General features: G+C 35.8%; 1 protein-coding gene across 4 annotated transcripts in view; it reads right to left on the bottom strand.

Moving 5' to 3' along the window:
• The window catches only part of FAM149B1 (family with sequence similarity 149 member B1), a 62,940-nt gene extending 49,158 nt beyond the window's left edge, over positions 1–13,782 (bottom strand). For 3 of the 4 annotated variants that reach the window (XM_029245206.1, XM_029245207.1, XM_029245209.1), the window contains exons 1-3: positions 13,635–13,782; positions 9,329–9,433; positions 8,259–8,388 (exon numbers count right to left, since the gene is read on the bottom strand). In XM_029245206.1, the coding sequence (XP_029101039.1) occupies positions 8,259–8,388; positions 9,329–9,433; positions 13,635–13,681 (282 nt within the window). In that variant the 5' untranslated portion in view covers positions 13,682–13,782. The remainder of the gene's footprint in view (positions 1–8,258; positions 8,389–9,328; positions 9,434–13,634) is intronic. The other variant, XM_029245210.1, reaches the window with a different exon arrangement.
• Between the last annotated feature and the right edge of the window lie 28 nt (positions 13,783–13,810).

Raw genomic sequence — 13,810 nt, 5'->3', positions numbered from 1 at the left:
CTTACTCTCAAACCATTCAGGAAAAAAACAGTTGGCCTCCATATTCATGGGTTTGTAAATGTAAAACACATTTATATTGTATTAGGTATTATAAGCAATCTAGAAAGGATTTAAAGTGTACAGAAGGATATGCATAGGTAATATGCAAATACTGCACCATTTTATATGAGACTTGAGCATCCCTGGATTTTGGTATCCACAGGGGGTCCTGGAACCAATCCCTCATGGATACCAAGGGATGACTGTTCTTTTTACTATACTTACAACTTTTCTGTAAGTTTGAGGTTGTTTCCAAGTTATTAAGAAAACACAATGTGCAGTAATTGCAACTTTGATCACAAAACTTGAATTTGATTAAGACACAATCCATTACTAATAATGGATTTCGCAGGAATTACCTACTCTGACATACATGTGAAATCTGCAATGAAATGTTTGTGTAATACAAGGAAAATATCAACATTATTTATATACTAACCAGGAACCTTGAAAACAATCACAATTATAGCTTTAAGTTTCAAAGAGAAATGTATTCTTCAAAATATTAAACATAGAGTTTTTATATGACCTAGAAATTCCACTCCTAGGTGTATACCTAAGAATATTCAAAACATGTCCACAGAAAAACTTGTACACAAGTGTTCATAGTAGCATTATTCATAATAGCAAAAAAGTGAAATAATCCAAATGTCCATCATCTGATGAATAAACAAAATTGGTATATCCATGCAATGAAATTATATTCATTAATAAAAAAGAAGTACTGACACACGCTATAACATGGATAAAATGTGAACATATGCTAGGTGAAATAAGCCAGACACAATAGGTGATATACTGTATGATTCATTTATATGAAATATCAGAATAGGCAAATCCATACAGACAGAAAGCAGATTAGTGGTTGCCAGGGGCTGGGTGGAGAGAGAAATGGAGAGTAATTGCTAATGGAGACAGGGTTTCTTTTTGGGGTGATGAAAATGATAGGATGGTTGCACGACTCTGAGAATATACTGCAAATCACTTAACTGTTCACTTTAAAAGAGTGAATTTTATGTATGTGACTATCACAGTAAAAAAAAGTAAAAATAATAAATCCAATGAAAGTCTAATCTAGTATTAAACAGATGAGAAATCTATTAAAACATTTAAATGAAATATCAAAAGTTAAACACATGACAAAGAATATAAATTTCTGCCAGAAGCCAACATTAGCCTAGAACTCAGTTCCCTTAGAAAACATGAACTCTGGGACTTCCCTGGTGGTGCAGTGGTTAAGAATCCGCCTGCCAATCCAGGGGACACGGGTTCGAGCCCTGGTCCAGGAGGATCCCACATTCTGCGAAGCAACTAAGCCCGTGCGCCACAACTACTGAGCCCGTGTGCCACAACTACTGAAGCCCGCACACCTAGAGCCCGTGCTCCACAACAAGAGAAACCACTGCAATGAGGAGCCCACACACCACAACGAAGAGTAGCCCCCCCTCACCGCAACTAGAGAAAGCCCACGCACAGCAACGAAGACCCAACACAGCCAAAAATAAATAAATTTAAAAAAACAAAACAAAACATGAACTCTACACCTATATACCAGCAACAAATAGATTAAAAATATGATTTTTAATATACCATGCAAGGTACCTAGGAATAAATCTTCAACAAATGTATATTACTTTTATGGATAAAATTATAAAAATGTATTGAAAGACACTAAAGAAATGGATAATAAATGGAAAGATTTATATATCAAATTCATGATTAGGAAAACTCACTATCATAAAGATAGCAGTCCTCCCCAAACTGACCTATGCAATTTAATAATCAGATTCTAACATACATAAAAAAGGTTGGCCAAGACAATTATCAATAATGTAGTAAGACTTCCCTATCACATATTATAGATTATTATAAAGCTATAGTTTAATTAAAACCAGTTGTATTGGGCTTCCCTGGTGGCGCAGTGGTTGAGAGTCCGCCTGACGATGCAGGGGACACGGGTTCGTGCCCCGGTTCGGGAAGATCCCACATGCCGCGGAGCGGCTCGGCCCGTGAGCCATGGCCGCTGAGCCTGCGCGTCTGGAGCCTATGCTCCGCAACGGGAGAGGCCACAACAGTGAGAGGCCCGCGTACCGCAAAAAAAACAAACAAACAAAAAAAGCCAGTTGTATTCGCATGAGTTTAGAATAGAACAGTTTAGAGAGCCCAGGAACAGACCATTTCATATTTTAAAACTTAATCTATAACAGAGGTAACATAGCAAATCAATGGAGAAAGGATGCAACAGTACTCTCCGGAAATAATGCTACCTTTTATGGAAGAAGCTGGAAATATATATGTGCATTTTTAGTGATCACAATGACTAGAGGTTGCTACAGGTATTTAATAGGCAGGGATCATTAATACTAAACATCCTGCTATACATGGGACATTGCTGTACAACAGCCATATCCAAAATGCCAAAAATGCCCTTGCTTAGAAATCCTGAACTAGTCAGTAAATGGTGCTGAAACAATTCATTATCCATATGGAAAAATTAAAATTATGTTCCTGCTATATACCATATACAAAAAACTATTCCGGGGGATTAAAGACCTAAGCGTGGGAATTGTGAAAGTTACAAAAGCCACAGACCAGGAAAAGATATTTGCAATACATTTAACAAAGAATGAGTGTATCAGTGATTAATTGCATTTAGTTACTACTAATAAAAACAACAGTGACTTAAACAAGATAAAAGTTTAATTTCTCTCTCAAAAAAATTAAATCTAGGGGTAGGCATTAAAAGCTGATATGGTGCCTCCATGGATATCAAGGACTCAGTTTCTTCTATCATTTCCATCCTCAGTGATGCTTTATGGTCCAAGATGGCTGCTTTACCTTTAGCCATAGTTCCATGTTCCAGGCAGGAATTAGGAGAATTCCTAATTAGGAATTAGGAATTTTCCAGAATTTTTTCTCAAAAAAACGGCATTCCAGAAAGCCCCATCTCCTGACTTATTGTACAATTCATTAGCTACCTCTACCTGTAACAGAGGCTGGTAAATAAATTTTCAACTGGGTACAATACCAAAAGTTCTATAGTTGTACAGGGAGAGTGGACATTATATAACTATTTAGAACAGGGGTCAGCAAACTATGACCAGTGGGACAAATCCAGCCCACAGCCTATTTTGTAAATAAAATTTATTGGAACATTGTCATGCCCATCTATTTATACACTGCTTATGGCTGCCTTCTCAGTGAGAGTTGAGGGTCCTGACAGAGTCTGCAGAGCCTGAAATATTTACTATCTAGTCCTTTACACAAAAAGTACACCCACCACCCCTAATCTAAAAGACAAAGAGGTACCAAGGGTTAAGAATCCGCCTGCCAATGCAGGGGACACAGGTTTGAGCCCTGGTCCGGGAAGATCCCACATGCAGTGGAGCAACTAAGTCCGTGCGCCACAACTACTGAGCCTGTGCTCTAGAGCCCACAAGCCACAGCTACTGAGCCCTTGTGCCACAACTACTGAGCCCTCATGCCACAACTACTGAAGGCTGCACGCCTAGAGACCGTGCTCCACAAGAGAAGCCACTGCAATGAGAAGCCCGCACACCACAACAACGAGTAGCCCCCACTCACTGCAACTAGAGAAAGCCCGCGCACAGCAACGAAGACCCAACACAGCCAAAATATAAATAAATAAAAAATAAGTTAAAATAAATTTAAAAATAAAGACAAAGAACTCCTACTAATTAATATGAAAATGATAAAATAATAAATGAGTATGAAAATATTAATAGGCAATTCACAGACTACAAATATGTGCAACATCATGTATGAACTTTTCAAACAATTCTAGGCAAAAGAAGCCAGATATAAAAAATACATACTGTAGGATTCCATTTATATGAAGGGCAAGAACAAGTAAACCTGGTGATAGAGGTCAGAATAGTGGTTATCTTTGGGGTTGGAAGAGGGCATCTAGGAGCCTTGTGGGATGCTGATTGTCTATATCTTGATCTGTGTACTGTTTTCACACACACACACACACACACACACACACATGCACACCCAATATGTAAGTTATGCAGTTTTCTGTAAGGTGTGCAACTTTTCTAATCAACCCCATTGCATCAGATACCTTTAAATGAAAAAAATTAAAACTCTGGCAAAGATGAAAAAGTTTGATAATTCACTGTTTTGGTCAAGAGTGTAAGAAAATAGGCCCTTTCATATGTTCCTGGTGAGATTGCAGATTGTAATAACTTTTACAGAGGTCGATTTGGTAACAACTTTCAAAATTACAAAAGCATGTATCTTTTGAGCAGCATTCCACCTCTAGAAACTTATCCTCAGATATGTTCATATATATGTAAAATAATATATGTACAAGGTCATAAATGCAGCACTTTTTTGTAATAGCAATGGCTATGCAGCCATCAAAGAACAAAGCAGTTAGTTTTTTAATAATATATATATTTGAATATACTATAATATACATAATATACTATACTATAATGTAATATATTCTTCAAAATATATTGATAGTGTTAAGTGGAAAAACAAATAGCCCTGGATAGAGTGTATAATGACAAGCTTTATGTAAAAATTAAAATGTACAAAGTTAGCAAAGGAATCAATTAAATTTGTAAATAGAGAATCCCTGTCTGGTTCCTTGCTGTAACTGAAACAGCTTTAGTGTTTTGCCATTTAAACTGATATTCAACTGACAAATAGTCATTATCAAGTTTCAAGGGTTTCCTTCCCTATCTAATTGAGAATTTTTATAAGGAATGTTTTTTGAATTTTATCAAGTATCTTTTTAACATCTATTGGCTTGATCATATTTTTTCCTTTAATTCACTGATGTTAAACATATTAATACATTTACAGATATTGACCCATCTTTGTATTCCTAGAATAAACCTTATTTGATTATTTAAAAAAAAATCAATCCGAAGTACATAAAACTAAAATAGAATAGAACTGGGTTAGATATTTTTATGATTGTTGACTATAAAACTTTAAATAATAGATATAATTAGAATAAAAAAGGAAAGTCTTCCTTCACATCATTATAATAACTTTGTTAATTTTTTTTAAGACTTTTTTTTTTTAATGTTGACCATTTTTAAAGTCTTTATTGAACTTCTTACAACACTGCCTCTGTTTTATTTTTTGGTTTTTTGGCCCTGAGGCATGTGGGATCCTAGTTCCCCGACCAGGGATCGAACCCACACCCCCTACATTGGAAGGCGAAGTCTCAACCACTGGACCACCAGGGAAGTCCCCAACTTTGTTTAATTTTAAAACAATATTTTAAAAGAAATAAACCTAAGAATATAAACGCCAGCATGATTATAAATATATTTGGCAAAGTAGTAGGCCATTAGTTAAATTGGGGGGAAAACTGTATTCCTATATACCAGTGATAACTCAAAAACACCTAAGTTCAAAAGCAAGGAAAATGTATAATTAAATACTAAGTTCAATTTTAATATCAGTTGTATCTTACAAGAGATTTACTCAAAATAAATAATGAAATGATAAAGTGGATTAAATTAAAGGAAGATCTAAGTAAACTATATTTCTAGGTAGAATACTAAGTTCAGTTAAGGTACAAAATGACTGAAATGTGTTTATAAAGCGATTAGTACAGAGCCTAGCATCTATTAAATATTCAATAAATTTTAGTTCTCCCTGCACCTAATTTAATATAATGTTGTAATGCAATATCAATTAAATCCCTCATGAATATTTTATAAAATTTCATACAAGGGAAAATAAAATTTATCTGAAAGAGCAAAGAGGACACAAATACTAAATAATACATGTTTTTTAATGAACACTAATAGATTTTCCAAGATTTTTAAAATATCATGAAAACCCTAAGATATTAAGTCAAATGTAGAAAAATTGTTCAAACAAAGTAGGTTCAACAGTAAAAGAACTTAATTATCCTCACACCATATACTATTTTAAAAGTCTGGTGAGTTAAAAAGTTAAACATGCAAAATTCTATTAAAAAGCTATGAAGAAGAATATTATAATATTCCATCTTTCTAAAGATAAAATCCTGACTAGCAAAGAAATTAAGGTCAAAAGTAAAATGGTTATATTTGAATTTTTTTAAAAAAATCTGTTACACAATAAATACCAAAAGGAAAGCAGGGAAAGGGGAAACATTTGTATGACATTCATAACTTATAAAGAGATACTAATTAAAATATAGAGATCACTGATTGAAATATATAGTCAGTACACTAAAAGCTCAAAATAAGTCATCAAATTAATTAAATCATTACATAAGGATAAAATTTAAATTCTTTACCATGGCCTACAACGCCTTACAAGATCTAGTGCTGCCTACCTCTCCAGTCTCATTAGTGCTTTCTCCCCTGGTACACCATCCTTCAACCACCCTGACCTTTTTCCAGTTCCAAGAACATACCAAACACTTTCCCTTGGAAACATGAAGATCTCTTCCTCCTTAGGGCCTTTGCAGATGCTGCTGGTTACCTGCTGGAAGCTCTTTTCCTCATTCTTCACATGGTTAACTCTTCAGTCTTCAAGTCTCAGATCTACCCTACATGATACCCTACCTAAAGTGAATCCCCCTTATAGTGTTCTATCTCAGCTCCCTGTTGTCTTCCTTAGAGTACTTATGACCTTTTGTAGTTATTTTGTTCATTTGCTTTTGTCAATCTCCCTCATTAGACTATTGAATCATGTAAGTCTCATTCACCCCATATTCCCAAATACAGTGTCTGACAACAAATGCGCTCAATAAATATTTGTTGAATAAATAAAAACTGAAAACCCAAGTATCAGATAATAATGAAATTACTAAATTATGATATAATATATTAAAACAAGGAAATGCTATATAACTATATATAACTATTCAAATTGACAAGTATGGAAGTAGTAAAAGAAAATGTCTATATGAAATAATGGTGAATGAAGAAGCAGATCAGGATGCACATATATCATACAACTATGTAAGGCAACTATATATACATCCAACTTAAAATGACTAGAAAATAACTCATGGTGACAAAAAGGTTGTAACAATTAGCAGGCTTTTTGTAAAGAAAGCAGGTTGCTAACAATAATATTGTATAAAGTCAGTATTGTGGAAGAGTGCTTACAAAATAACAGTAAGTGAAAAAACAGAGAGCATAGTATTGTATGTACACCATGACTATAGCTAGGCCAAATTAAATATAGATTGAAAGAGGATACAGAAATAAAAATACCTATTGCATCAAGGTGAGAAACATGCATAAAATTTTTTTAAATTTTCTTTTAAGGTTGTTGGTCTTTTAAAAATAATACTTATAATGGCAGATAGTCATGAATGAATAAATAAATAAATCTCATTATCTCAACACCCAATTAATAAAGGAGTAACATTTTAGGTAAATATTTTTAGTCTTTTTTTCTAGTATATATAAGCAAAAATATCTGTAAAATAAAATTAGAACTACACTATACATTTATTTATTTATTTTTTGTGGTAAGCGGGCCTCTCACTGTTGTGGCCTATCCCGTTGCGGAGCACAGGCTCCGGACGCGCAGGCTCAGCGGCCATGGCTCACGGGCCTAGCCGCTCCGGGGCATGTGGGATCTTCCCAGACCGGGGCACGAACCCGTGTCCCCTGCCTCGGCAGGCGGACTCTCAACCACTGCGCCACCAGGGAAGCCCTATACATTTATTTTTAACGTGCTTTTTTTCATTTAGTAATATATCATAAACATTTTCCCAGTCTATATGGCTTAGTAATAAACTTTCAAAAACATTTTAAACAACAAGGTAATATTAGTAGTGGAGAGACACACTAGTGGACTGAGCACAGCAGAAGGAGTAGATCCAGAGCTCAGATCCATACCAACGTGCAAGTGTTTAAGCCAAACACTAAGCATCTCTAAGGATCAACTACTACATCCATAAGACAGAGCAATACTGAAAGAGGGTGAAGCTGATGCTTCTTTACAGCTATTTTAAAGAGTAAATAAACAATGTAGGAGGGACTTCCCTGGTGGTCCAGTGGTTAAGACTTCGTGCTTCCACTGCAGGGGGCACAGGTTCGATCCCTGGTTGGGGAACTAAGGTCCCGCATGCCGTGCGGCACGGCCAAATACAATAAAATAAAGTTAAAAATAAACAGTGTAGGAGAGGGAAGGCATGAAATATACTGACCAAACTGACAAATGCTAACTCCCAGAACAGTCTCCCAAGCAATCCATCAGACCAATAACATAAAACTCACACCATATCCCCAGGAGAAGTCCGAGCTGCCTTCAGTAGAGATCCCTGTGCCTGTATAACTTGGAAAAGCAGACCTTGAATTCCCAGTGTCAGCTGATGTAAAAGGTGATTCTTGTGTGATGTCAGACTCACTAAATGCACAATTTGGAAGGAGAAGAGAAAACAGAAAAATTCTTATATTTCCTTAAGTTTCTGCAGCATTAACTACTCAGCAATCTATTAGGTGATAAGCATGTGTAGAAATATATCCACAGAGGCAAAAATAAATGAAGGACTTGAAATGTAAGCATCATAGTAAAGTCGGATCTAATTCCTACAGAATTGATGGCAGCCATTCTAAATAATTCTAGTCTTAGTTTACAATGAATACTTTAACATTCCACTTATAATATCTACCCTTGAGAACTAAAGACATTTCAGAAACGTCTAGGAATTCACATAGAATAGTATGTGAACTTGTATGGCACTTTTAGTTTACCAAGCGCTTTCACAGATATTAACCCCATTTTATCCTCACAACAACCTGGTGGTGCAGAACTCAACCCCTTTTTTAAGACAAAGAATCTGAGATTTAGTACTAGGTGTTGAAACTAGGTTTTATGACTGTAATTTTTCTATGATACCACATTGCTTCTCAGAACCCTCTGTGAAGTTACCGTATCCTCTATTTCTTAAAATAATAACTGCAGCTAATATTTACTCAGCATTTACTGTATTTTATCTCATTTATATTCAGAACACCCTTTAAGAGATACTATTACCAGGTAAGTAACTTGCCCACTATTATTCAGCTAATAGATGACAAAACCAGGATTAAAAATCAGATCTGTTTGGATTTCTCCTGAGTCTCTGTTTTTAACTACTTCATAATACTGCTTTTCAAAGGTTATAAAAATAAGTGTGTTTCCATTAGCTGTTCCAGAATGAAAGTTGAATGGTATTGAAAAAATGTGATAAAAATTCTTGTTTTCTTTCATTAGTACAAGGCTTGATACCAATCCTAAGGCAAAAAAACAAAACTTTTGCTATTATCAAGTGCAACAAGCAAACAAGTACACTTTTTGTTATTACCTTTGGGAACTTATGTCGTTTTCATGGTTGTCATTGGTAGAGGAAATTGCATCCAGCTGCTCTGGAAGGGGATGATGATTAAGAGAATGTTTTGTTATTCCTTTCCTGTGAAAGAGAAAAACAAAGTTATATTTCCTGTAAAGAAAAAATATATACTTTTCAGTAACTTGATCTACAAGTTCGTCACCTACTTCTTGCTGTTCTGGAACTGCACTGTACAATACAGTAGCCATTAATCACTAGCAGTTAAAATGTGGTCAGTTGGAAATGAGATGCACTTTAAGTGTAAAACACATAGGATTTCGAAGTCTTAGTACAAGAATGTACAATGTATCATTAATTATTTTATCTTGATTACATGTTAAAATGATAATATTCTGGATATATTTGGGTTAAACAAAATATATTCTTAAAATTAATTTCACTGCAAATTGAAAATATAATAAGGTATAACCACACACCTATTAGAACAGCTAAGATAAAATATGGTGATAACACTAAACGCAGATAAGGATATGGAGAAACTGGATTTCTCATACATTGCTGGTAGGAATGTAAAATGGTGCAGCCACTCTGGAATAATTTCAGTTTCTTATAAAACTAAACACATGTGTTTATCATGAGACCTAGCCATTGCACTCTTGGGCATTGATCCCAGAGAAATGAAAATTTATGTTCACACAAAAATCTGTACACAAACGTTCACAGCAGCTTTATTTATAATTGAAAAAGGTTGGAACAACTGAAATGTTCTTTGACAGCTGAATAGTTAAACTTTGGTATATCTACACAATGGAATATGATTTAGCATAAAAAAGGAGTGAACTGATACATGCAACAACTTGGATGGATTTCAAGGGCATCATACTTAGTGAAAAAAGCCAATCTCAAAAGGTTACATATACTATATGATTCCATTTATATTACATTCACAAATGACAAAACTATAGAGGTGGAGAAAAGATTAGTGGTTCCAGGGTGTGAAGAAAGGAATGGATGTGACTGTAAAGGCATATATAAGGATGTTTCCTGGTGGTGATGGAACAGCTCTGTATCTCTATTGTATTGGTAGTTACATATATCAATAAATGAGACCAAATTGCATAGAACTATATATACATATATACAAAGGAGTGGATATAAAAACTGATGAAAACTGAATAAGGTTTATAGTCTAGTTAACAGTACTGTACCAATGTCAGTTTCCTGGCTTTGAAATTATATTATAGTTACGTAAATTGTCATCGTTGGGGGAATCTGGGTGAAGGGTTCACGGGACTTTGTACTATTTTTGTAACTTCCTGTGAGTCCATAATTATTTCAAAATAAAAAGGTAAAAAAGTTAATTTCACCTGTTTCTACTATTTTTTTAATGTGACTACCTGAAAATTTTAAATTATATATGTGTTTTGTATTATATTTCTATAGGACAGTACTGTTCTAGAGAGTTCAACATGTGCATTAGAATAAACTATGGGATGGGGTCAATTATTATATGTTCCAGTCCTAATCATCCACAATAGACTTTTCTTCCCCACAAAATTCTGTAGTCAAATAACATGATAGGTTAAACAAAGTTACACAGGTTTCTTTACAAGAGGTCTTCCCAGGGCTTTTAATATGCAAATGTATATTATAAATCTAATATTCTTGTTTCACAGGAAAGGAAAGTGAGGCACAGAGGGATTAAGTAACCTGCTTAAGGTCATATGGCTAGTAAGTAATGGAGCCAGGATTCAAATCCAAGTAGTTTGTTTGAGGCTTCTCAGAGCAAATGAATAGTTTGAGATTTTAGTAAATTGTACCATTTTTGTATATAAAGATAAAGACCTAGTCAGCAGAGCTTGTACTTTAAATTATTTCTCAAATGGTGGGGCTGGATTTGTGTAGAGCTATTTGTACTTCTCTCATTCAATGATTTTACAACCAAAAGCTTGTCTTTGAGACAGTGGCGGGGATCAGAAATGTGGATCCCAGCTATGAAATAGAAACTTAAAACATATTTTAGTCTGTCAGAGAAATTTGGTTATGAAGTGACAATTAGATAATACCAAAGAAATATTAAATTTGATCATAGCTTTGTGGTTACATAAGAAAATGTATAATTTTTAGAAATGCATAATGAAGTATATGGGGTGAAATGATAGTGTCTGGGGTTTTCCTTCCTTATTTCACAGATGACAGACAGGCTGAAAAAAATATATAGATGAAAGATGAAGCAAATATATTAAAATTTAGATAACTGTTTAATGTAGGTGATGGGTAGGTCATTATATTATTCACTATACATTTATGCTTGAGATTTACCATTTTTAAAATGTTAAGCTGTATATTTTATCCCAACCTCTTTTCAATATCTATAATTTGGAACTATTAGGGAGAAAACTAAAATTACTTCTTCAAAGCAAATTATCATTATAACACCTAAAGTAAAAATTACTTTTAATATACTGTTAGTTAGGGCTTCCCTGGTGGCGCAGTAGTTGAGAGTCCGCCTGCCGATGCAGGGGACACGGGTTCGTGCCCCGGTCAGGGAAGATCCCACATGCCGCGAAGCGGCTGGGCACGTGAGCCATGGCCACTGAGCCTGCGCGTCCGGAGCCTGTGCTCCGCAACAGGAGAGGCCACAACAGTGAGAGGCCCGTGTATTGAGAAGAAAAAAAAAAAATATATATATATATATATACTGTCATTTAGATGCATATAATCTTATTATCATCATTATTCATGTTATTCTGACACTTTTAGAGAATCATCTTTTGGGAGAGTTATCTTTAGGGAGTATCAAATCAACAATAGAGAACAAGTAACATAACCATACTGGGTCAATAATTCTGGCCCAATAAGTGCTATCAACAATTTTTTCCATAAATGATATTTTTTTTCACTCTCAGAACGGTCAGAATTAATTATAAAAGCAGATTTTTGCCTAAGCCCTGTTCCCTTTATTGGTAAATGACTTTCTTCTTCCTATTTGCTAAAAAAGCCTATTAACTGAACTGCTTCTGTGTCCTATCCTATTATTTAGTAGATAATAAGCTTCTGAAAGGCAAGGAAAGATCATAGACTGATTTTGTTTGTATGGCTATTGTACCAAGCAAAGGTGGGAAGGGACAAGGAAATTACCATTTACCGAGGACCTACTATGTGTCAAGCCCTATGCCATCACTTTAGATATGCTTTTAGATAAGGTCTTATTCCTATATTACAGAAATGAAGGCTCAAAGATTTAGTAATTTGCCTAAAATTAACAAGGCTACAAAAGAGTCTAAACAGAAACCCAGATGTGACTGAAGATATCATGCCTGTTAATTGCCCTGTATAGTTAATAGTTAATTAATAAATGTATGGTTGCTAAAATTACATAGTTTAGTGGAGGAAAAATATTGGTATTTGGGGTTGAAAAACCCAAGCTCAAAACCTATTGGTTATATAATCTTAAGATGTGTACCTTTCTGATATTTCATCTGCTGAAAAACTAAAGATAATCATACCCATCTTACAGAGTTGTTAAGAGAATCAAAATGTGAAAATCTTTTTGAAAGTGTAAAGCATTAATAAATGAATGACAGTATCATTACTTCCTACATTATAACACTTCACTAGGGGTGGGAGGTGGGTCTTTAAGCGGGAAATATTTGCTGTCTAAAGTCTCAAAAGCAAAACTGATCCTTAAGGATTCTGACACTAAATTGCAGAGGTGCAGAGGCAGTATGTGTAATGGTTATGACCACAAGCTTCAAAAACAGATTGACAACAGGTTCGTACTTAAGCTCCACCACCACCCTCTGGCTGTGTGATCTTTGGCATGCTACAATCTTTAAGTCTGGGATCTTTATCTGTAGAAAGGGCAAAATAATAGTTCCTATCTGGTCTCCTTATTGACACGATGGAGCTAATGCATGCATGTAAGCAGCTTTGCACTGTGCTTGGCACTAGACGTATTCAACTTCATTGTAGCACTCAGCTATTAATAGCTTCACGAATTGTCAATGGTCATTGACACTGGGGCACGAAGCACTGCGGAAACTACAAAATGCCTTAGGAAACCCAGTCCCCGAGCTCAAGAAGTGCAACCCAAGAGGGCCAAGTTCTGGGACAGCACAGGTAACACGCCCTTAGCTGGAGATGGAGGTAGAAGGGGCAACGTCCGGCAAGGCTGGGAGGAGAGAATTTCGAAGAAAATTTTCTTTCCCTCGACCTGGGAAAGGAAAAAGGAGCAAGGGACTGGTCAGGGAGGGTCCGCAAAGCGCCTGCGGCCCGCCTCGGCCTGGGCCGGGCTGGGGTGGCTGAGCAGTCCACTCACAGCTCCAAGTTCTGTGGCACCGCCTTCCGAGTGTATCTGGAGATCATCCTCCTCTTCCTCCTCAGCCGCGGCCGGGGCGGGCAAGCCAGGTTGGGGGCCTCTGGCCTGGCCCTCCCGCCGGCTCCGGTTCGGCTCCCTCCCGCCACCTTCCGGCCCCGTCACGCCCCGTCTCTTAG

Source organism: Monodon monoceros, unplaced genomic scaffold, assembly GCF_005190385.1.
Source record: "Monodon monoceros isolate NGI ecotype Baffin Bay Population unplaced genomic scaffold, NGI_Narwhal_1 Super_Scaffold_4, whole genome shotgun sequence".
Lineage (NCBI taxonomy): Eukaryota > Metazoa > Chordata > Mammalia > Artiodactyla > Monodontidae > Monodon > Monodon monoceros.
Note: the sequence above shows the minus strand (reverse complement) of the source record. Positions and strands in the feature narration are given on the sequence as shown.